This window comes from Protopterus annectens, chromosome 5.part0 (assembly GCF_019279795.1).
Source record: "Protopterus annectens isolate FY-2018-M chromosome 5.part0, PAN1.0, whole genome shotgun sequence".
Lineage (NCBI taxonomy): Eukaryota > Metazoa > Chordata > Ceratodontiformes > Protopteridae > Protopterus > Protopterus annectens.
This window is the reverse complement of record NC_056735.1, coordinates 272,652,098-272,677,865: the sequence shown is the minus strand read 5'-3', so window position 1 is coordinate 272,677,865 and position 25,768 is coordinate 272,652,098. Positions and strand designations below refer to the sequence as shown.

The 25,768-nt window shown below is 42.8% G+C and overlaps 1 protein-coding gene across 1 annotated transcript in view; it reads left to right on the top strand.

Annotated features, from left to right (window-relative positions):
• The window catches only part of LOC122802575 (heat shock transcription factor 2 binding protein), a 1,640,599-nt gene that overhangs the window by 1,203,749 nt on the left and 411,082 nt on the right, over positions 1–25,768 (top strand). The window contains exon 7 of the mRNA XM_044072245.1: positions 19,590–19,693. Within this exon, the coding sequence (XP_043928180.1) occupies positions 19,590–19,693 (104 nt within the window). The remainder of the gene's footprint in view (positions 1–19,589; positions 19,694–25,768) is intronic.

Below are 25,768 nucleotides of genomic sequence, written 5' to 3'. Positions count from 1 at the left end.
ACCCATAGCGAAAAGGACGGGAAGACGCTGTCTGCCATCGGAATCCACTTCTCTGTGCCCCAGCGGCCCTACTCTAGGAACCAAAAGGGCCAGAAGAAGATGTGGTTCCGGAAGTCGCAGCAATCCCAACCCGCTCCGGACAACCAGTCCTTCCGTGGCAGAGGAGGACAGGGAGGATGCCGCCCCAGGGGCAGAGGGGCTCCCAGGAACTTTGGGTCCAGAGAACCTTTCTCTGAACGGCCCGCGCAGCAGCCCTGAATGGTTGCCCGACTGCTCCACTCTGGAAGCAGTCGGGGGACGTTTTTCAGAGCACCTAGCGGCATGGGAGTCCATAACATCAGACCGCTGGGTCCTCCGCATTATATCCAGAGGATACAAGATCCCCTTTCATCACATTCCAAAATTAAAATCCCTCCCTGACGTTCCACCCGGTCAGTGGGAGGCCGCTTCGGCAGAAATTGGCCATCTGCTGGGGAAAAGAGCCATCCAGCCCGTCCCCCAAGACCAGATCGGATCAGGGTTCTACTCCAGGTTCTTTTTAGTGCCAAAGAAGATGTAGGACCTAAGACCAATTTTAGACCTGTCCCTGTTAAACCTGGCAGTTCCCAAGGAGAAGTTCCGGATGGTCACCTTGCAATCCATCTTTCCCCTTCTGGGAGAGAATCACTGGATGTGCTCTATAGACCTCAAGGATGCGTACTACCACATACTAATGGACAGACGTTCCAGGAGGTTTCTTCGCTTCCGGCTGGGAGCCAGTCACTACCAGTTCAGGGTCCTTCCCTTTGGTCTCACCACAGCCCCCAGGGTGTTCACCAAAGTATTAGCAGTGGTTGCGGCCCACCTGAGGCTTCAGGGGGTGCAGGTCTTCCCATACCTGGACGACTGGCTTCTTACCACCCCAACAAGGCATCTACTATCATTGGCGCGAGACTCCTTTCTTCATCTAGCTCCCCGCCTGGGCATCACGATAAATGTAGCAAAATCCAACCTGGCCCCTACTCAGTTGATAGATTTTATAGGTGCCAGATTAGACACGAGGGAGTTAAGAGCCTTCCTCACAGCCGACAGAGTTCAGAATCTGCGATTCCAGGTGCGGGCCATCCTCCACTCCAGCTCTGTTCCGGCGGAATTGGTCCTGAGGGCTCTAGGGTCCATGGCGGCAGCAATATCTCTTCTTCCACTCGCCAGGTTCAACATGCGGGTCCTTCAGTGGACACTTCAAGTTCAGTGGTCTTACCTTGCTCTAACTCTGCATCATCCCATTGCGATCAGCAAGGCTTGCAAGCGGTCCCTCTTGTGGTGGCTCCACTCACAGGATCTCCACGGATGCCGCCCTTTTTGTGCTTCTCCCCCTCTCGCCACGGTGACCACGGACACCTCCCGCCTCGGGTGGGGGGGGGCATTTTGCAGGCAGGATGGTCCAAGGCACGTGGAACAACTCAGAGACCTCCCTGCATATCAATGTTCTAGAGATGAGAGCAGTGCTCCTGGCATTGCGAGCACTTTAGGCCTTTCTTCCCCTGGGAACAATTGCGATTCAGTCAGACAACATGTCGGTAGTCTGGTACATCAACAAACAGGGGGGAACCAGGTCTTATCCCTTATGTCGAGAAGCCATGAGAGTATGGGAATGGGCGATCTCCACCAAACGCTTTCTCATCGCAACGCATATTCCGGGTCGGTCCAACATCCTTGCGGACAAGCTCAGTCGCACCATTCTCTCCCCGTACGAGTGGTCTCTCAATGCTCAAGTAGCGAAACATATCTTCGCACGGTGGGGAACTCCTTGTTGCGATCTTTTTGCGTCTCCCTTAAACACCAAGTGCGACAGTTTTTTCGCTCTAATCCCTCCTCCAGGGGATTCCCCGAGAGACGCTCTGGTGCATGCTTGGCCTCCCGGTCTTCTTTACGCTTACCCCCCTTTGCCTCTGATGCTCCAAGTTCTTCAGAAAGCCTCTCGGTTGGGGTGCAGAATGATCCTCATTGCCCCATTCTGGCCTCGACAGATCTGGTTCCCTTACCTAAGGTCTCACTCGGTGAATCCACCTTGGATTCTAGATCCCATTCCGGATCTGATATCGCACCCATCGAACCTACCAACTCCGAATCTGGACAACCTGAAGCTGACTGCTTGGCTGCTCGACTTCCACTCCTAATTAGGACTCCCGGTATCTTGTCCCCCGTTAAGGCCATCCTGGTAGCGGCTCATAAACCATCTACCAGGAAAGTTTACCGCAGTAAATGGAAACGATTCTCCATTTGGGCGGAGCGGCAAGGTCTAGATCCCTTCACCGTTCCCCTTCCTCTGGTGCTAGACTTCCTAACCACTCTTTTTAATGATGGTGCCAGTAGTTCCATGGTCAAAGTGCAGCTCGCGGCCATTTCTCATTATCATGTTGGTCATGACTCTGGACCTCTTATGTCTGCCAAATTGTGTAAAATCTTCCTAAAAGGCACCTTTCTCCTTAGACCCCCTATCAAGCAAGCGGTTCCTCCATGGGATCTTTCTTTGGTTCTTCAGGCCTTGACCGCTCCCCCCTTTGAACCTGCGGCCACAGTAGATCTTAAATTTTTATCTCTCAAGACTGCTTTTTTTGTAGCCATTACTTCGGCTAAAAGAGTTTCGGAACTTCAAGCCTTATCCATAAAGCCTCCTTACTTGGTCTTCCATCCAGACCGCGTATACCTCAGGACCAATCCCTCCTTTCTTCCTAAGGTAGCTTCAGAAGCAAACATTAATCAGTCCATTAACCTCCCTGTTTTCTTTCCTAAATATCAAAACAAGGGTGAATACAAGCTGCATTCCTTGGATGTTCACAGGCAGCTTCGTTTTTATCTTAACAGGACAGCTGGTCATAGGCAATCTGACCAGTTGTTCATTTCCTTTGCCAAATTCAATCTGGGTAAGCCAATTTCCAAAGTCTCCTTGTCACGCTGGATTTCGCAATGTATTCTTTTAGCTTATCAAGCTTCTGGGAGGCCCGCACCGGAGGGAATCCATGCCCATTCGACCCGGTCAGTTTCTACCAAAGCGGCCTTTAAGGCTAGGATTCCTCTGGATGACATTTGTTCAGCAGCCACTTGGGCTTCATCTCATACCTTTATTTCTCATTACAAGCTGGATATCACATCTAGAGGTAGTGCATCCTTTGGCTCCACGGTGCTCCGGAATATCCTTCCATGACGGCCACCCAAGATTTAGGTAGCTGGGGACTCTGTCCCACAGGTTGCAGACAAATGAATCTCCTACTTCAGATTTAGAAGTTATGTACTTACCATAACGTTCCATCTGAGTAGGTGGATTCATTTGTCTGCAACCATCCCGCCCTCCTATCCCCCTGGCCTTGTCAGTTTCCTGCATATTACGTGTTACCCTTTCCAGGGTATTTTGCTTCAGGGCAAACTCGATCTGAGGTCATGTAGGGAGAGCAGGGCATTATGGGTGAGGGGAGGAGCTAAGAGCTCGGATCCATAGCTGGATAACCATGCCGGTTCGGATCCGATATCGGATCCATAACCCACAGGTTGCAGACAAATGAATCCACCTACTCAGATGGAACGTTATGGTAAGTACATAACTTCTAATTATACATCCCCTAATCATTGTTATGGTCAGGTCTCACAGAAAAGACATTACTGCACTTTTAACTGTCCCACTTGCTTCATATTTTCATTCTCTTCATGGAAGTTTACAGATGTCAGTCTAAGTAATTCAGTTAACTAAGAACAGAATTTAAAAATTGTCCCTGACATTTTCCTCTGATAATGTTTACTCTGTGTCTATGTGACAGCATTTGCTAAATGCTTTCCTGGCTTTCAAAGCCAGTAAAACACTTTGTACTTTTTCTTTTTCTTCTTTTTTCTTCTTATTTTGTAACTGGTACTACACAGAGTAAATAAAACTCCATGGACTACAAAGTGTTAGGATTAGGTCTCACCGATCTTAACCAATTATTATATGTTCTCGACAAGGATGTCAAGATTCACCTTTCGAGCTTCGATCTTAAGGTGAATTTCTTGGCATCCATATGTTGAACACATAATAATATGGCTGCGATCGGAGACCCAATCATAACCCTCTATATTGCGCACTGCCAATGTAGTACTGACATATAGTCTATACACAGGTACCAAATTCAGTGTTTTAAGAGGATTTTTTTTGTATCCAATTCTGGTATTATACCTGACTTCCACTTGGGAGTGTTATGATTTCATCCCGGATTTATGTACACTAAGTTATCATGGCATCAGAAGTAAAAGAGTTGCAAGCATTTGAAAAGACAAGGCAATATTGTGGATACTGCATATAGGTTGAGAACTGTACTGTATTTACTGACAAAAGCAGTATTCTGCCTTGCTACTCAAGAATGAAATGGAGAGAAACCCGTAAGGGTACAATGACAGTTTTAACTGAGGATCTGAAGCTATCAGTGTCATTGTTGATCACAGATGTGTGTAGGATCCGACATTGGATCTGAGCCGGCAACTAGGAAGACAGCTTCTGAGGTCAAGCTCCTCTCCTTCCCAAGATCCCTTGCTACCCACAACCCTCATATCTTGTTTGCCGCTATTTCATTCAAGACATGCTTTCTGCAGCTGAAGCGAAGAATTTTCAGATAAGTATCCTGCTTTCTTTTCTGTCTGGGATTTTTTCTTCCCTTAGTCTCCTATCTTCTCTCTATCTCCCATAGTTAGTTTCCTCTCCTCCCATAGTATTTTAACATATTGTTTAAGCCTCTTTCCCAGGTCCCTACACTGGTTCTTCCTAGGTCTCTCGGCATTCCTTTTTAATTCCCTTTCTCTTTCTACCTTGTTTCCCCCACCCCCCCTTTTTTATTGTTATACAGTGTGCAGGTGATGGGTGTGTGGTGTGTGTGGGATGTCCGAAAAGCCCACTAGTTTTAAAAGGAGCTCTTTGTGTGGTTGGAAAATGTCCCATTCCGACACGCACGAGGAGTGTGTTTATTGTCTGGGAGAGCCACATCTGGAGGTTGAATGTGACATTTGTGCCAGATTCAAGCCCAGGGCTCTCCTGGACCACAGGAAGAAGCTCCTGCTGAAAGGGCTGGTCAAAGGGGGTCTCTTGGTTTAGGGTTCCCCTTCTAAGCTCTCTTCGGATCCCAAATGGAAGTCTTCTTCCTCTAGGGATTCTCCCACCAAAAACTGAGGCTCTCGGATCGCAGCTTTTCAGATCCGAGCCAAGCCTCCTTGGCTTCAGATCTGGGTCCTTCTGCTGTGAGAGTCCCAGCTCACTCAGTCAGATCCAAGACCTTTGAACCTCAGAGGTCCTTGGATCTGAGCTGACGTAGACCACGCTCGGATCTGACCCACCCATTGAATTTGACTGTGAAACTATCTACATCCTCAGATCCAAACAGACCCTCTGATCCGACGGTTTTGTCGGATCCGGTCATTATTGAAGGCTCCCCCTCCAGACCCAGGAGATCGGATCTGACGCTTTCAAGCAGCTGTCCTTCTTGAGACTGCAGGCCCTCAGCTAGGTCAGGCCATTCCTCACGATCTTCCTGATCCACCAGGAGTCTGCTCCCCTTAGATATGGATAGGATGATGGGGCACTTTCTCAGGGCCCAAATCGAGTTTGCTTGTTGCCATCCCCTGCTGACATGCCTAGGGGTTTCTCACCATCCCCAGAATTCCTCTCTCCTCAACTGACCCATCTGGGTTTGGTCTCTCAGGATCAGGCCATCCCTGGGGAGAGATCTATGGTGTCAAGCATTTTTTCCCTTCCCACACCGTCAGGATCCTCGGCTGGCTGAGCGTCATTGCCCTTGGAGCTGGCTACGCCTCGGCCCCTCGAGGTCAGTGGGTGTTGCTGGGGAGTGGAATCAGGCACGGAGCTTTCGGACCATTCCCTCCCTCTGGGAGCCTCGCACTGGACAGCTCAGGGCTGATATTTGAAGATGGAGGTGCGTCAGGGTCAGCCCTTCTGTCCCAGTTGGCTGTGGCCAGTGGGGAAGAGGGGGGACTTTGTCCAGCCAGTCAGCCTTCCAGGCAATAGAGAGGACCCTCTCTGGCTGGGCCACTGCCTCTTTCTCAACTCTGGATCCTCCACAGCCTTGCTTGACATTGAGCGGCGAGACCTCATCATCCTTCCAGGGTCAGCCTCCTGTTAGTACCTTCAAACGGGCATCACCCCCATTGCTGTCCCTACCTCTTCAAAGTCCTCCCCAACACCCACCATGGAGGAGCTTCCTTGAAAGAAGACATGCAAGAGGAGCACTTGGACTCCCCTCAAGAGTCCCTCACTGAAAACATGGATTCTGAGGAAGGAAATGGGTCTTCCAGACTTCTGTCTGAGGAGGTGTCCTTTGGGGGACATCCTCAAGATCCTTAAACAGCGAGGCAGTTAGTCTTCCCCCTCCCTGTCTTCAGAGGAATCCATGCTCTGGAAGGCCTTTTGGATGGGCCCATCTGCTACCTGGATGTCTCCCTCTGTTGACGAGCTTGTCCAACTCATATCCGATAGGGTGTGGAAGGAGCCAGACACAGTGGAACCAGTTCCCAAGAAAGATGATAAGTTCCTAAGTCCTCCCAAAGACAAGACTTTTTGGAGCAAGGTCATTCCCATTGATTCTATTGTGGTGGCTGCAGCTACAAAACAGGAGCTTGCCGAACAGAGCTTCACGGTCCATCCACCGAACTGGGAGTCCTCAGCGATTGACAGTTTCAGTAAGCGCGTGTTTACCTCAGCTATGTTTGAACTGAGAGCAGCCAGCTACATGACACTCTTTGCCCCGCTGCAAAGGGACTTGGTATCAGAGCTTTCCACCTCCCTTTCTGAGTTGCTACCTCCAGATAGTGTCAAATTGGTCTCCAAAGTTCTTTACTCTGACTTCCCTAGCTAATGCCTCCATGAGGTTGATCTCCAATGTAGTGGAGGCCACCTCTCGAGCGGCTGGCAGTGGCATTGCCATCAAGCATCATGCTTGGCTTTGTCTTTGCGGGTTTGCAGAACTCTTCAAGGTGTCATTCACTAATGCTTCTTTTGATGGGTCAATTCTGTTTGGTCCTTCAGTCAAAGAAACTTTAACCCATAGCGAGCAGGAGGGAAAGACACTGTCCATGGTTGGGATCAAGTATTCTACTCCCCAATGATACTTTTCAAAAAATCAGAGGGTTAGTAAAAAACTGTGGTTCTGCAGGTCTGTGTCTTCCTTCCAGGATGCACCGCAGGAATCCTCTTCTTCTGGCCAGAGAAGGGGGTTTGACAGCAAGCACCGCCCTAAGGCAGAGGAGGTCCGCAGAACCAGGGCTTCCGGGAACCCTTCTTGGAGAAGGCCCCTCAGCACTCCTGAGGTGCTCCCCTGCCCTGGAGGCAGTCAGGAGTCATCTCTCCTTCCAGCCACTAGCCTGAACAAGTACTCAGATCAGTGGGTGTTGAACATCATGTCCATGGGTTACTTCATACAATTTTTTCAGCCCCCTCCAGCTCAAAAATCTCTTCCAGATGTTACTTCCTGCCAAAGGGAGTTGGCCCTTCTAGAGGTTCGAAACCTCCTTCAAAAAAGAGTCATCCAGAAGGTCCCAACAGGACAACGAGGGTCCAGAACTTACTCTTGCTTCTTTCTGGTGCCCAAACAAACTGGGACCCTATGTCCCAATTTGAATATCAGTGTTTTAAATTTATTGGTCAAGAAGTTGAAGTTCCGGATGGTCACTGTTCAGGCCATTCTGCCTCTTCTAAGCAAAGATAATTGGATGTGCTCAGTGGATCTCAAGGATGCGTACTATCACATCAAGACTGACAGATTCTCCAGGAGATACCTGCGCTTCCAGCTGGAGACCAATCACTATCAGTTCAGAGCCTTGCACTTTGGACTCACCACAGCCACCTGGGTGGGGTGTTTACCAAATGTATGGCAGTGGTGGCAGCTCATCTCCAACTGTAAGGTATCTAGGTCTTCTCATACCTGGATGATAGGCTCCTCACAGCCCCACAAGGCATCAACATGCATTGGCCATGGATTACACACTCAGTCTCTTCTAGAATCTAGGCATCACAATCAGCCTGCCCAAATCCCATCTTGCTCCCTGTCAGAGCCTGGAATTTACTAGGGTTCTTCTGGACATAGTGTCAGAGACTACAGCACATCCCCTATGCAGAGTCAAGATGCTTTGGGACCAGGTCCATGTTCTGCTGGATCTGGAACGCCCCACAGTCCAGTTGCTCTTACAAGCATTAGGTTTGATGTTGGCGGCGATCCAGTTAGTCTCTCTCACCAGATATCATATGAGAGCTCTGCAGTGGACCCTAGCAGTGCAATGGTCAACTCATCTTCATCCCATGTCCATGATCGTCAGGATTTCTCAAGTCTGCAGACGTCATCTTGCTTGGTGGCTCCAAGCTCAGGATCTTCTTCTAAGCAAACTGTCTTCCCCAAGCCACGGTGACCACAGATGCCTCCCTGTTGGGGTGGGGGTGACATTATCAGGGAAGGACTGTTCAAGGCACGTGGTCCCCCTTAGAGAACAAATTGCACATAAATGTCCTGGAGATGAGAGCAGTCCTTCTAATGTTGCAAGCCTTCCAGGACTGTCTCGCTCTTGGGACCATTGCAATTCAATCTGACAACATGGCGGTGGTCTGGTACATCATCAAGCAGGGGGAACATTATCTTATCCCCTGTGCAGAGAGGCCATGATAGTGTGGGAATGGGCAATGTTTTCCAGGCACTTTCTTCTTGCAATGCACATTCTTGGCAGTTCCAGCGTATTAGCCGACAAACTCAGCAGATCTATCCTGAGTCCACAGAAGTGGTCCCTGAACCTGTCAGTGGCACGTCGGATATTCAACTGCTGGGATCTCCCTTGCTGCGATCTTGTTTGCCTCTCTGGACAACCACACATGAGCAACTACTTTGCCCTGATTCCCCCAATGGGGGAGTCACCCAGGGACACTCTGGTTCACGACTGGCCGTCGGGACTTCTATAAGTCTATCCCCCAACTGCACTCATTGTCAAAATCTTACAGAAAGCTTGTCACCTGAAGACTCCTCTTATTTTCATTGCCCCCTTCTGGCCTTGTCAGGTGTGTTTTTTCCCTCCTTTGGTCTCATCTGAAATGTCCACCTTGGATATTACATCCCATTCTGGATCTCATTTCCCATCCTTGGGGGCTTCCACTTCCCAACCTTCAGTCTCTTTGTCTGACTGCTTGGTACCTCCAATTCCAATGATCCTTTTCCAGCCCAGGCTTCCTTCCCTGGTTAAGAGGATTATTTTGGCATCTCAAAAGCCATCTACCAAGAAGGTGTATTCCAGCAAATGGAAGAGATTTTCTGTTTGGGCAAAACAACGCAATCTAGATCCCTTTTCAGCTTCTATCCCCAACATTTTGTTTTTCCTGGCCTTTCTTTTTCAACAAGGGGCTAGTTTCTCTATGATTAAACTCCAATTGGCGGCTATCGCCACCTACCATTTTAACAAAAGTCCCACCTTTCTTCTAGGCTGTGTAAGGCCTTCTTCAAAGGAATCTTTCTGTTCAGACCTCCTCTTAAGGATCCCTCCCCTCCATGGGCTCTCACTTTGGTGTTGAAGTCATTGATGCAGAAATCATTTGAGCCTGCTGTGACCTGTGATCTCAAATTCTTGTCCTGAAAGATGGCCTTTTTGATGGTGGTTACTTCGGCCAGGATGGACTCCGAATTGCAGGCTCTATGCATTAACCCCCCACCCCCACCCCCTCATGGTATTCCATAAGGATAGGGTGTCTCTCAGGACCAATCCTTCTTTTGTCCCTAAGGTAGCCTCAGAGGCAAATCTTAACCAGTTGATTCAACTTCCAATAATGACACTGATAGCATCAGAAAAAGAGTTATGTACTTACCATAACTTGGAATCTGTGCTATTAAGTGTCATTATTCATCACGTTCCCACCCTCCTTCCCCTCCTTCTGGTGATTGGGGAGTTGTGGAGGGATGTATCCCTTAGTACCTTTTCATCATTATAGGCAGTATTCACTACCTTCTTTCTTCTATCCAGCAAACTCGATCTGAGGGTTGTGGGTAGCAAGGGATCTTGGGAAGGGGAGGAGCTTGAGATCAGGAGCTGTCTTCCTAGTTGCTGGCTCAGATCCAATGTCCAAGTTATGGTAAGTACATAACTCTTTTTTTGTACTCAAATATCCTATTTTCATTAATGCTTCTAGTATGAAGTGTCATAGAGGAAGTGATATATAGCAACATACATAGCTACCAAATGCAGTATTGTAAAGAACTTTTGGTGTCATAGTCTGCACTGTAACCACTTTCCACTGGGGAAATAAATGAATTGCCTGTAGGAGTCTGGGTGAAAATAAGGTCCAGAAAGTATATGCAGTACGTTATCATTATAATAGAAGTAGAAATCCCATATTTCACCAATTGTTTTAGTTGTGACATATCATGGCTAAAATGCCATGTTCTAAAGTCACAAAAGTGGTTGAGTCACATAAAACATTGGCCAGCACTAAAACTCCTAAGGGTAGACTAGCCATCTTGAATGCATTTTTGAGTTGTGTACCCTGATCATTTATTATGAAGTTTTGAAGGGTGATTGACCTGTGGCCTTTTATACACAGGTACTCAATTTAGGCACTCATAGACCTTCATTGTCATTAATTGATCTTCATTGGGGTCTAGTATTTAACTTCTGTTCGCTATGTAGAATACAGTAGTGGTAGTATAACATCTTTACTAAGTTGTTATTGCCACAAAAAGTAAAAACAAAAATATATATACCCCCCACCCCCACATTTTTTTCAGTTATAATGTTTTATGGGTTGAAATTAGTGAAGTGTTGTGGTCAGATTCAGCATTGACATGCACAGTATATTGCAAGGGCAGGATTGCTGTTTAAGGTACACTTTGTATCTGAACATCCCATTCTTACAGCTTGAAAGTTTCATAATTAAAAGTTGAAGAGGCACTGACATATTGGCTTGAAGAATTCTGTTTTATCTGTAGTTTTAGATTTCCACAGTTGAATTGGTAGAGGACGTTTTTTAAAGAATCTGGCAGTTAGCACAGAGGACTAAAGCTCTGACTTTTTAATGAGCTGCTTCCTTTACCAGTGTGCTATCTATTTGTCCAAATTACATTTGATTAGAGTAAGAGAAGTACTTTGAGTTATATGGATTGGCTTACAGTTCTATAGAAGAGACTGAGTTTCCTTAGCAGGTGTTCACTCTACCATTAGACTCGCAAATTTGTAATAGGTCTGCCAGGATAGAGTCTTTTTGCGGCTGTATGCTTGAGGTAAGAGGTCATCTCTTAGTTGTCTGTATAATACCAAAAAGAGAGACTAGGCTTTTAGATGTTCTTCACAGTTTTTGTGATTAAGGTCCTCGTGTTTTTTAAGACAAAGTATTTTGGTAAGACCAGTTGTAACAAATGTTTGGATAGGTATATACCAAATGGGACATTGTATTCAATGTGCAGCCTGATGACAGCTGAGTGTAATGGAATGATTACATCCAAGGACCTGGATACCATACCTTTAGATATAAGCTGTATGGAACAAGGACTTCTTTACAAAAGACAGTTTGTTGTCGACATTGGTTCCCAGATCCCTGACTAAGGGATCAACTTTCAGGGGTGTTTTTGATGTGATAGCTACAAGGGAAGTTGTGTATCAAGGGGATACAAATGTACATTTATTGTCATTTTACTTTTGGTCCAGTGTTTTGACACCAGTTATTTATCTGTGAAAGGCTTTCTCGGAGTTTATAGGCCTCCAGTGTAAAAGTCTGACATTTTGCATTATAGTTATTTTCCAGTGGGAGTCTACTGTTTAAGTTCTTGCTATTATGCAGAATATGGTAATGCTGTACAATACATCATTCCTGAGCTGCAATTACTTTAGAAGAAAATATTGTATTTATTTCACCAGAATTTTTTTTTCCAGTGGAAGCAGTGCGTCTAAAATGTTTGATATGAAGTAGCTAAAGTTGTGGGTTCAAAGTCAGCTTTGCAATACACTAAAATCTGCAAGGGCAGCAGTTTTATCTACATTTTGTAGCTGTACAAAGTTTTGTAGTGATGGGAACTGGCATATCACCATTTATGCAAAGGTATCCAATGCAGGAGAACATAGGCCTTCAGTGTTAGTCTGATATTCTGCATTATGCTCATTTTGAACTGGATCTCGTAATTAACCTCTTCTTAAAGTAAATAATGCAGTAATGGTTAGGATGCATCTTTACTTAGCTGTCACTATATCATACATAAAAATCCTGGATGTATTCCCCACAATTTTTTTTTTAATTATATCATGGCTAAGATCTCAGGGTTCAAATAACTATAACAGAAGAGTCAAATTTAGGGTTGAGCTGCTCTAGAAATCCCTAGAGAGAATAACAGTCAAGTCCATTTTGTAGCTAAAATCCTGTTGTTAACTGTCTGAAAGTTTCATAATGAGTTTTCAACAAGGGACTGACATATGGTGATTTATAAATAGGTACCAGATGCAGGGGTGCATAGGCCTTCAATTTCATAGCCTGGCATTTGGCACTGAATTTGTTTTCCATTGTGGCACTATGTGTAATTTGTGCACAGGATGCAGAATATAGAACTAATGTAGAATGCATCCTTGCTTAAATATTTCAGCAGAAGATGTATTTTTCCCAATTGCAACATGGTTAAAATGCTATGGTTTAAAGCAGCTAAAGTGGTATGGTCAAATTCAGCATTCAGCTGCACTAAAATCTCTAAGGGTAGTGTAACAGCAGTATGCATATTTTGTATCTAAACATCCTGTTATTACTGCTGCAAAGTTTTCTAATGAAGTCTTGAAGGAGGGCTGATATATAGCCTTTTATGCATTGGTAACAAATACATAGACAAGTTTAGAGACATTGAATGTCATAGGCTAGCGTCTTACATATTACTGACTTTCCACAGTGGGTCTTGTACATGACTTCACAGAGTGCAGAATATTGTAATAGTCCAGAGTAAATCTTTAGTAAGTTATCATTTACATCATTTAGATCAGAAATTAAAAAAAAATCATATAGTTTTTCCTGAGTAGGAAAGTTTTTTTTTTATTTTGACATTGGAATTATGACTGACCCCCCCCCACACACACAGACTTTAGACTCATGCATTAAAATGTAAATGTGCCTTTATTTACAGAATCATCAGCTGAATGTATTCCATAGCTGAGATTCGTGACATATTATTCTAAGAAATATTCTGTAAAACATCAAATGGTTTCAGAGATACATACAAGGCCATGTCAAACCCCCCCCACACACACACAGACTTTAGACTCATGCATTAAAATGTAAATGTGCCTTTATTTACAGAATCATCAGCTGAATGTATTCCATAGCTGAGATTCGTGACATATTATTCTAAGAAATATTCTGTAAAACATCAAATGGTTTCAGAAATACATACAAGGCCATGTCAAACCCAGATTTGATGAACATGCTTCATCTCAAAAAATCTAGATCCCTCAGAGCCACAAGGGCGGGAGACTTAAACCTCGACACGGTTATTAATAGGACGTGCTGGAGGGATAGATTCATCACCCAAAGACTCCCTATGCTGTGGAACAAAATCCCGGTTTATGTGAGGCAAAGCACCTCGCTGGCCTTGTTCAAGAGGAATCTTGACCAATGGATGGGAGATCGCAGATACACCCCAGGGGTTACCTCAGTGTCACTGCTCGACAGAGGCACAGCTAAATAATGGGCATAGTTTCTCCAAACTAAAGGGGTGGCGTAAGCCACAAAACTATGGGCTAGGCTTATAAATGCCCTCGGGCAGATAGCCTAGTATGAACCTATGAACCTAAGATACAGACCTGCATTTTTAGTTACTACTCAAAGTTTTATGTAGTTAGTTGGGGAATTTTTTTCTTCTCTCTGTTTTCTTTTTTTCCTTTTTTTTACAATTCAGTTCATAGAAAACACATATAAGTTCATTTTTTAGGATGACAAATTCAGTATATATCTGAACTGAATGAACAGTGTGTTACTGTGAAATGGTAAGCAAAAGTAATGTTCTTTTCTCAGAAATAGTGGCAATATGATAGGGCTGGTCCATTTTCCTCTGCATATTAGACTTGAGGTTGGCAGAACTTTGGCAGCTTGTCATGTAAAACCTTACCAGGCCATCTTACTCCTTCCCTCTTTACACATTTTCATAAGTAGGAGGACCCCTCTTCAAATCTCTTTTGCAGTGTAAATTCAGTTGCATCTGCTGGTTCTCTCAGGCTACTTTTTATTTCAGGAGGTGTTTTATTGTTATTTTGTGATATTAAGTTCTATTTTTTTTCAGTGCCTTTACCCTTGCATCCATTCTGTTTTTCCTTGATTTTAAGATTAATAATTTTGAGATTTATTACCTGACTTTATTCTCAATTCATTTTCCTCTTTTGAATTTTCTCTTTATGTTTTAAACAAATATGTTTATTGTTCACTGTGTTCCTACTAATTTTTTTTAATTTTTTAGGTTTCATTAATATTACAGTTCAGACTTAAACTATACATTTTTGGGAGATTTATTGGACATATGCAGTGCCTGAATGACTTTTCAGATCAGAATACATTTTCCGTTTCAGGGAAGTGTATTTGCCTTCATGCATTTGTCTTCATATAACTTTTAATTATCTTCTTAGAATGTGTGGATCGCTTTTGAGTTTCAGTGCAAGTTGTAGTCTTCAGTCTGGTTTTTACTGTACTTGTAATTGTTTACAGCATGGCAAAGTTTTTTTTTTTTTTTTGTTATCTGGCTGTCTTCTAACAAATAATTTCCTTAGTCTTATTAACTTTGTAGATGTTGGTGCTCATCTGTGCATCTTTTGCCACTAGCTTTCTGTAGTTTTTTCCAAGTGTATGGAATTTGTTTTTCTGTTTGGTCCTCTTGCCATCCTGGGTCTAGTTTCACTGTCATTTGTGGTCTTATCCCAGTCTACTTCCTGAACACTGTTATGCAACTTGTATTGCTATTCTTCCTTGGTTCATGGACTCTACTGGTAATGTTTAAGAATATTATTATTTTTTTAATGGTTTCTTTCTTAAGAAATGTTTCATTAGCCTTTTTTAATCTATAGATATTGATGTTTTTCTGTATGTGGCTTGCTTGGGTAATTGTATTTGGTCTAGGTTGAATGGAGCTAGTTGATTTTTGCAGCCTCTCACCATCCATGTTTTGGTGTCAGTTTTGGTCATGCCTTAGTTTACTTTTGAATCACCCTGAGAGAAATGCACAAATGTTGACTTTGGCCTGTGCATTTTCTACCCACCTAGCCCTTCTGAGATATTTATTTTATTGTTTTGAGTTAGACAGAGAATTTGTGTTTGGACCTTTTCAATAGCCCATCCAGGTTTCACTATCACTTGTGGTCTTATGTCTGCTGGGAATAATTCATTGGCTACCTCCTAGCTTACTTTAACTTTAGTGTCGGGCTCAGATGTGTGATACTTCTTGGGTCCTAATGTTGATACCATGGTTATCAGCATCAGTGCCCTCACAGGCTTTTACCTCAACTCCAGAGTCAAATGTCTCCTTGACAGTGAATTTGGGATCCAGAGTATTGATGCTTGTCTTTGGTGGACCGAGGAAGTTTTCCACTCTCTGGATGCCACTTTGGACTCAGGCTGTGATCAGTGAGCCCACTTTGGAGCAGAGCTCATAGATACCACAACCCAGTTGATGTTGAGCTGAGTCAGTGATGAATGCTGTTTAATATAGAAGTGACTTTTTGTAGATGGACTTGCTGATACTAGTAGGAACTGTTCTTGAGGTCACAGGTAGTCCAGCCCTTTTTCCATTGAGCTGAGTCAGAACTAGATTATCTTTGGTGCAGAAGTGACTTCTAGAGTTGAGTATAGTCCAAATGTAGGATTTTTGGTTGGAATTGGAATTTCCTGACCTCATCCCCCAAAAAGATTTTTGTTTTGTTTAAGATGACATTGTTTACTTTTTACATTCCTAAGTTACAGTATAATGGTGTAAAGAAATGTCATCAGTCACAGATGGGACACCAGTATTGCCCTCTTCTGGAGTCTGAGAACTTGTATTCAGTTCCACTGGTCTCACCAGAACTATACGTACTTATGGTTTTGGATTCTGTTTTTTTTTTCTGCTCTGTTTTTGATATAATTTCTCAAAGCCAGCAACTGAATCTTGAAACCCTACCCCTTAATGTAGTGTAAAATGTAGTTTTTACCTGATTTATTTATTTATGTCTGTGCAGGGCTGATATTTTCCTTAGCTTTTCTGTATCCTGAGAGTGACTTAAGCTTACTAGTGATGTGGTTTGCTACTTGTTATGAGCTTTATACCACTGATTTGTATGCCAGTCCCCTCTGTTTTCCCCATGTAGTGAAATGTGCATTCTAGAGGCTAAAAAATGGCTTGTTGTACCTGTTTCCTCAGTGACTGTTGCTTTACATGGAACAGGTGACCCCCCCCACTTGCTATCCTTCTGACAGATGCCCTTAGTTAGGTGTTGTCTGGGTCTACTGCCTGGCATTCTTCACAGTTATCCATATTTTGTCAACCCCCTTCCTCACCTATTCAGAACAAGGATCTATTTTGCAAGTGGGTGGATATTAGATGTAACTGCCTCTTTTCCATATGCTGGCATAGACATCTGAGGGGGTACTATTTTAGTAGCCACCTTTTACCCTTCCTTGCTGTCTACTCTGCGGACAGGGATTCCTATATAGACTGAGTCTACTCTATAGGCTGGTAAATCCCAGATCTGCTTGGCTGTTTTCAGTCTTCTGACATATTTTTAATTTTTTATCCATAACTCTCATCTTCCTCCTTCCTGAGTTGGATGGAAGAGTCCAACTGTACAACTATGCTTGAGATTCTTATTTCATAAGGTGATGACATTCGTAGTATATTCATGTATTTATATGGATACATTTCTTCATTTATGCATGGTTGTGTATACTTCATGCTCTATTTTTCTCCATTTGCAAACCTGGAGTATAACTGTTGAAGTTTAACAGGCTGATTCCCATTACCACTGTCCATTTCCCTCATTGATGATGAACCTCTCTGTTTGAAGTTATTTGTTTGGTTATTGATGAATCATCAGACCAGTTTTATTGTGAAGTTGCTGTAAGATGTTTTTCTTAGCCAATTTTATTCCACTTTAGTTGGACACAAGACTTCTTGCCTATTCTTTTCTTACTTTGACATCTTAGAGACAATTATGCATTTGGTTGCCAGGTTCCCTTTGCCAAGATGGTCCTTGACTGCTTACTTAACTTGGACAACTACAGATGCATTTGCCATAGTCTTCGTGATAAGGTGGCCTATCCCATCCTCACAGACAATAGTTGTTGCTATTCTTTCAGTCCCATACTTTTCAGTCTTGTGGAATATGGTTCTGTTCCTTTCATAAAATATCCCCCAACACGTCTTCCATCCTGCCTCAACATGACATCATGATTTGTCTTCATTCTTTTTTAAGAAGCCTCAGCCTTTAGGTTCATTAAGTCTAGTAGCACTCCTGAAGAGTACTCTTTCTGGTTCCCTTTCTTGAGAATTCAAGCTTCCATCTTACTGGAAGCATCTGTTATTTGAGATGAGGTTATTAATGAGAGCATCACACATATTCATGCTTTAGGGGTGACAAATACTGTACTTTCCATTCTTTGGTAGCTCCTCCAGGGAGTATAGACTGGAGGTACCTAACTTCTGGGTTCTATCCCAGGGATTTCCTGTAGGGAATGTAGACTGGCGAGACCTAACTGCTGGGTTTTGTCTCAGTTGTCTTTCCCTGTTATTCTGTAGTTGACAACTAGCCAGGTTCAGACAGTGCTGGATTGGTAGCAGTTTGTTAGTATTTTGTGATAGCTTGTGCGCTGTTCTTCTCCTGCAGTTCAGTCCTTTTGGTGATTATGGCATCTGATCTTGGGATGTCATTCATTGTTTTGTTTATGTTTTTGCTGAGTAGTCTAGGTCATACCATGCTGGTGCCTTCCCATCCCTTTTATACTTCACTTATCATTGGGGCTCATTCCTACTGATTAGAATCTAGTAGAAGATTTCCTAATTTACTGCTGTGTAGACAAGCCCACCCTAATGCATTTTATCCTGGTTCCACTTAGAGGAGTAATTCCAGCAATAAAATACTTTCTCCCAGGCTAGACCTTTTTTATTGTTGAGTCTTTGTGTGTGTGTGTGTGTGTGTGTGTGTGTGTGTGTGTGTGTGTGTGTGTGTGTGTGTGTGTGTGTGTGTGTGTGTGTGTGTGCTTTCACATATTTGGACTGGGTCCCTATCACTTCAGCGAAAAAAATCAGTTAATTGAATGGCATTTTCAGTGCAATTACATCGAACATGCCATTCATCGAACTGTTCATACTGAGATTGAGGTACAGTGAGGGTCGGGAAATTTGCCCTTTCCCCACTGTAGTGCAATCTCAAAGTCAGTATATATAATTACCGGGGGGAGGCACAGCCCCCCACGTGAGGGGAATTCGATGAACGGCATTTCCGATGAAATGCCATTTATTGAAGTGACAGATCATTGAAGTGATATAGACCCATTTGGACCAGTTGATTCATTTGGCAGGTAAAAATCTGAATGCATGTAGTTCAGCCAGTGGAGTGGGAATGCAGTGAAGAATGCATCACAGAAATATGAATGGAGATACTGGGGAGAGGGCAGTTTGGGATATGCTGTTTATAAAGGGAGGTTTGTGCTGGGATAGATATCATAGATCACAATGGTGGTGGTATGATGAATGATTGGGATAGGTGGTCATTTTTGCTGGATATTGTTCATGAGTTGGTGAGTTTGATGCTTATTTTAGTGGTCTCACAGAACTTGAAGTTTGTTGTGTATAGTTAAGGTGGTGTGGGGTTATAGCCTTCTACATGTGGGATGTTGGGAGGCTGCATCACATATGTTTGTAGAAGGGATGATAGTTGTGTGCTAAAGTATATTAAGATGTTAAAATGTTTTTATTCACGTATGTATGCGTAGTGTATTATGTGTTTATTACTTCCAGTCAGATGTCCTTGTTTTGCAACATACAGAACCCATGAAATAAAGAACAGAAGATAAAATGATTAAGTAGCCGAATGTTCATGCAGTCAACAGTGCAGACTGTGACATTTCTTTCAAATGGTAATGAAAAACAGGACAAGCACACAGCATTCAGTACAACTGCTAATGATAGCTGGGACATGTATGAAGGCTGTAAGCAAATGTTCACTGTAAGGCTTGTAAATACCTAGAAAGCACTACTGCAATTAAAATACTGACAGTGAAGCTATGGTATAATGACGTAAAGATTTGGACATTTTACTGTAGAACTGTGGGGAAAGGAGGATTGCAGTTTCTTGGGCCTCACCTCAGAGTGATCATTTGGCAGATTACGCAGGAAGTGTCAGCACAAAAGACTTTAAACAGAAGACCAATAGTCTGATTTGGTTTTGAGTAAACTACCTTGATTTTATGGATGATATATATATTCTTTGCATGTTCAAAATATAAGGAGCAAGTTTTGCATTTTCTCACTTTTGTCTGTGTACATTTATGTGGATATAGTTTGCAAAAAAACTTCTGTGTAAAACAAAAATTAATTATTTTTATAAATTCCTTTTTCCTTCAGGTTAATGCTGATGTCATTGTACAATGTAAGTATCAACTTAAAAGGTTTAAAATACATCAGTGAGAGCCCCGGCTTCATCATATTGCTTTGGTGGCTTTTGGAAGGTAAGACTATCAGTTCTGCGTCACTGTATGTTATTTTTCTTTAAAATAGAGACGGTGATGTCAGGCTGTCAGTAAAGTATTAGAAGTGCTACCACTTTGAATGATGGCAACCTGATTTCAGAAGCAGCTTTAGGTTTTGTGATGTCCACCTGGCAAATAAGAAAATTCAATATTTTAGGCAGGGCTTCCCCTCCCCCTTCTTTAAAAAGTTAGTGTCACATAATCATTATGATTATTATTATTATTATTATTATTATTAACAACTATTTTACATGTTTTTATTGAGTACTCATACCTGTCTTCCCACCTGATTCTGCCCCACCACTAATCTCCACTAGTTGACATTATTATTATTATTAAAACATTCCTTTACTCTAACTGTCCTCCCCATCCAGGCTGAACCCCATCACCACCACTACTTAAGACTGATTTCTTCTACTCAGCTGCTCTCCTTAAAATAGCTACCTTGTACCACTTCATTCCACTCCATAACTCCTTCACACTCTTATGTTGACTAGATTCCCTTAACCATATTGGTAGAATCAGCAGGCATCCTTTTTTCTGTCCAGGTTCCCCTTGCTCCTTCCATTTCCTATCCTTCTTAATGTTTACCTAACTCACTGCTGTTAGAAATTCAGTCCTTCTTTGAAGAATCTGCTTCTGTTCTCTTTACCACTCCAAACAACTTGGGCTACTAGATTCTCACCTCTTCCCTTCTATAACTTCCTTCCCATATATCTGTTACCTTTCTTCATACTACTTTTATCCACTCACAGCTTCATCACATGGACAAGTTGTCTGGTCAATTTGTCCTAAGTCTATAGCTCTTATCTTGTATTCACTTTTCACTTTTTAACCTAATCATTGTTTTGTACTATCGGATGTTCACCAATTCCACTGCTTCAGTGATATTTTGAGTTATCTGCCAAGTAACCCAGTACTGGCCACATTTCAAAAGCTAAGACTCTGCTCCCTCTCTCTTTCTGTGACAGCTGATTGCCTGAGCATATCCTGAGTAGGAAGCCTTCAGCTGCCACAGGAAGTGGGTGTTCAGTCTTTTTTCTGCCATCTAAAGAAGAAAGTCCTATGACTTTTCAAAGGATGCAGTGCTGATTTTTTCCAGCTTACTGCTCAGATAAGCCCCATTTGGGGACCCCCATCCTCTCATTGTATTATTAGAGTTATTATTGTATTTCTATTTTTTTATGTTTATTTAAAAATACTTATTTTAATATTGTATTTCTGTCAGTGTTTACAGCAATTCCTGTGGGAATTTTTACTTGTGTAGTGTTTATTTGACTTTTATCTTTGACAGTTGCTTGTTTTTACTGTTTCTGAGGAAACATTTGGTATTTCTCTCAGAAGTGCAGTATGCATGTGTGTTGTTAGACACTAGGGGCTGTCTCGTGCAGTCAGAACTGCAGATCAATCACTCCTGTCTTTTTTCTTGTTACTCTTCTTTGTTTTCATCTTTTGACAGGAAAGTATTGCATAACTTGAATTTTTTAGAATTGATACATTATTTACTATATGTATGACTGTGCTATGAGTTTTTAACATCAGATTACAATTTTGCTGCTAATGAAGTTATTTGATTGTATGTGGAGATTTTACTCTGACAAGAAAATATAGTTTAAATTGCTATTAAACATTATTTTATGGCTGTTTAATGTTTGGACTTTGTGCACTGTAAATTCTTTAAAACTTTTTTTTGTGAAAATAGCACAGTTTGGCAGAGTTTGGTTGTGTTGTGGCATACTCATTACTATCTAGTACTGTCAGTTTATTATTCTGGCTGATGTTCTCTCCCCAGACTTAATGGATCCTAACTCTGGTACCCCCCATTAGATCCGTATACATCGAAAAAGAAAAAAAAAATAAAATAAATAAAAATATACCTCAGTCTGTGGTTAGTGATTCTATCATAGCCACTGCTCGGCTGGGAAGCCACTTACCTTTTACCCATCTCCCTCTAGCGTAGCTTTCCTGTCCACTATGGAATGGGGGTTATATACATCCTCCAGGGCAGTTCCAGGACCTGGCGCAGGTATGGGAGAACAAAATCCTTTAGTTGTAGGAGTAGTCTGGGGTAAGCACTTTAATGCATTTATTATCTGACTCTCCTCATTTCCATTTCTTTCTTGTGGATCGGTCTCTGGTAAACCTGGTAGAACACCTTAATTCTGGGATCAAGTAGTCTGGAGAAGATCTGTATAATGGCATCCTCAATGAGCTTTCATATAGTCAATAGCAGCAGTTGAAATATGCTTGAGCTGAATGGAGTGGCTGTGACCCTTTTTTTAAGGAAGAGTTGAGGTAGGCTGTTCTTGATTCCAGTGTCACTGGTAAAGTTACACCTAGATTCAGGACATGATGGAAGATGTACAGATGAGGAAACTGCCTTTGGCCAAAATAAAAGATGATACTGATGCCCATGGCTTTATTTTTTTTTTCCTTTTTTTAAATCAGTCATGCACCCTGAAAAGGGAAAAAAACAGACAGAGAAAAGTTATCAGACATTAGGTAGTGTTGCCCTCTCCCAACCTTATTCCTTCCAAGTCTTCCAAAAGAAAGCTTTGCAGAGATCTTATCAACAGTACTTACTGGTCTTCAGAACTGCACATAAGAGACTGGTTGTTTGAGTTTGCTGAGCTTGGAGAATGATTACTCAAGACAGCCATGTTCATGATATGGTCTCAAATGGATATTTATTGGAGTTCTTGGATTTTTTCCTCCATCAGGAACTTCTTATAAGCCAAGGTTGTTTCCACAGAGTTCCTGAAACAGGCCTAGACACATCAGCTCAGAGGGGCTGCAGAATTTGTTGCTTCTTCGGAATGAGGAGGGAAGCTTATTCTTCTCATCTTTTCCTTATTCTGAATGGGATAGTATTCTGTCTTATCTTGGATGTTAACAACTTCAGCAGCCACATTCATTATATAAATAATTGACTCCCAAGGGCACCATGCTTTTGCTTTGCAGGAGGCTTGTATTGTGTTGCGAGACATGATGAATGCACTTTGGCACATCATTTTCTGTGAGCTGGACATCATTCACTCAGAGTTGTACTACTTTTATTCCAAATGTTACAGCCATGGTAGCCAAGTTCTTTGTCAAACAAAGATCTTTAGAGTTTCCCTACTTGAATAGCTGGTTTTGGATGGCCTTGTTAGAGAACTCCTTTGAAGGATCTATGGGTAAACATAAACGGGAGAATTCATTCTTGGTCTCACAACACAGGATTCCATTATTTATGTTCAACTACACACTTTTCAGAGCTTGCCATTCCTTTGTGCAGAGGAGGCCTGGAAAATCTTGGGTGAGCCAACAAAATTTGATTGGATTTTAAAGTTCAAGCCACCTCTTTTTCTTCTGGACCTCATGGCAACCACCATATTTGCTGACACATTTGTAGTTTTACTGACAATGGTGCTTCACTGGATAGTCAGGTGAGAATAGCCATAGTATTGCCATGCCATCCTAGATTAATTTATCATACCCCTATATCTTTGCTCTACAGTTGTTGACAGTTCCCACCCAGCTCATTATGGTGTCTGCATTCCTACCACCAGATCCAGTAAGGATTCTGACAAGAAGTGGCTCATTCTTGCACTGGGGACCTTGCATGGGTTTCCTCCATATGCAAGGCTTGTGAAACAAATGATAGTAGGGGTAAGAAGTAACTTAAGTGAACTGAAAATTATACTTTTTGTGTCCAAACTCTGGAAGGGAAACAAGGCCATAAAGTGGCATATGTACAAACATAGTGGTTCACAGTTGTACCTCCTGTCTTCTTCTTCTTCTCTTTTGGCTGTTCCCGTTAGGGGTCGCCACAGCGGATCATCTGTTTCCATTTCTTCCTGTCCTCTGCATCTTGCTTTGTCACACCAACCACCTGCATTTCCTGTCTCACCACATCCATAAATCTTATTGTAGGCCTTCCTCTTTTCCTCTTACCTGGCAGCACCATCCTTAGCATCCTTTTCCCAATATACCCAGCATCCCTCCTCAAAACATGTCCAAACCAATGCAATCTCACCTCTCTGACTTTGTCTCCAAACCGTCCAACCTGAGCTGACCCTCTAATATACTGATTCCTAATCCTGTCCATCCTTGTCACACCCAGTGCAAATCTTAACATCTTTAACTCTGCCACTTCCAGCTCTGACTCCTGCCTTTTTGCCAATGCCACCATGTCCAACACATACAACATAGCTGGTCTCACTACCCTCTTGTAGACCTTCCCTTTCACTCTTACTGGTACCCGTCTGTCACAAATCACTCCTGAAACACTTCTCCACCCATTCCACCCTGCCTGTACTCTCTTCTTCACCTCTCTTCCACCCTCACCATTACTCTGAACTGTTGATCCCAAGTACTTAAACTCATCCACCTTCGCCAACTCTACTCCCTGCATCCTCACCCTTCCTTTATCCTCCCTCTCATTCACACACATATTCTGTCTTAGTCCTGCTGACCTTCATTCCTCATCTCTGTAGATCTCCACCACTCCAGGGTCTCCTCAACCTGGTCCATACTCTCGCTACAGATCACAATGTCATCTGCAAACATCATAGTCCATGGAGCCTCCTGTCTGATCTCATCTGTCAACCTGTCCATCACCATTGCAAATAAGAAAGGGCTCAGTGCTGATCCTTGATGTAATCCCACCTCCACCTTAAATGCATCTGTCACTCCCACTGCAGACTTCACCACTGTCACACTACCCTCGTACATATCCTCTGCCACTCTTGACTTCCTCATACAATACCACAACTCCTCTATAGGCACCCTATCATATGCTTTCTCCAAGTCCACAAAGACATAATGCAACTCCTTCTGACCATCTCTATATTTTTCAGTCAACACTCTCAGAGCAAACATCGCATCTGTAGTGCACCTTCTCGGCATGAAACCATACTGCTGATCACTAATCATCACCTCCTTCTTAGCCTAGCTTCTACCCCTCTTTCCCATAACTTCAAGCTGTGACTGATCAGTTTTATCCCTCTGTAGTTACTACAGCTCTGCACATCACCCTTATTTTTAACAATAGGTACCAAAACACTTTTTCTCCACTCGTCAGGCATCCACTGACTTTCCAAGATTTCATTAAACAATCTGGTTAAAAACTCCACTGCCATTTCTCCTAAGCATCTCCATGCTTCCACTGGTATGTCATCTGGACCAACAGCCTTTCCATTCTTCATCAGGGAGGTAATATAGGTCTAGCAGTGAGCTGCTGTTTGGGGCATCACCCTCATGGCTTTTCTGATCCTAAGTGAAGTGAATGAGCTGGAACTCTCCTTGAACCGCAACTCATTTTCCATTCTGGAGTTGAGGATAAAGGAGAGCTGCATGATGAAGATTTTCAGTTCAGGTGAATGTGGTGGCCTTAAAATTAGTTTGCCTCAGAGAATACTACAATACTCCCTCATTCTGCTCATTCAGCAAATCTAGACCAAGCTGGCAGTGGATGCCTTCTCTCTTTCAAACCAGAAAGATTTCTGTATGAATTCTAAATTTAGTTCCTCTTCTGCATCTGATTGCCAAATTGATAAAACATGAAAATACTTTTTTTTCTCCTTTCAGTGGTGAAAACCAGTGCAGCTTTAGTCTTTCATGTCCCTCTTGATACAGAAATACATCTCAGTATGTGCCAAATAAGTTCCTGTCAGATGGGACATAGAAAGGTTTCAACTTTGGACCTTGATGTGTCAAACAAATGCAAATGCACAGGTTCATAAGTAAGTACTGGGTTAGCTGATCTTGCAAGCCATTTAAAGCCTAGCTAATTTCTCTTCAGATGTGAGAATCAAACCCTATACCTTGTGTCTTGTGAAGTAAACACCTTAGCTATTATGCCATCCCTCAACTAGTCACTTTGATCTTTTCATCCTACTAGACCTTCTAGGGAAGGTATTGGAGGATTTATCATCAGTGACCCTTTGTGCTTGATCTGAAGTTAGGTACATCTTTTCTTGTATTCCAGTCTGTCATCAGTGACAGTTTTCCATGTACAATGTGTAAAGCATTGAAACTCTGTAAGTATGCAGCCAACAGATAATGACCGAA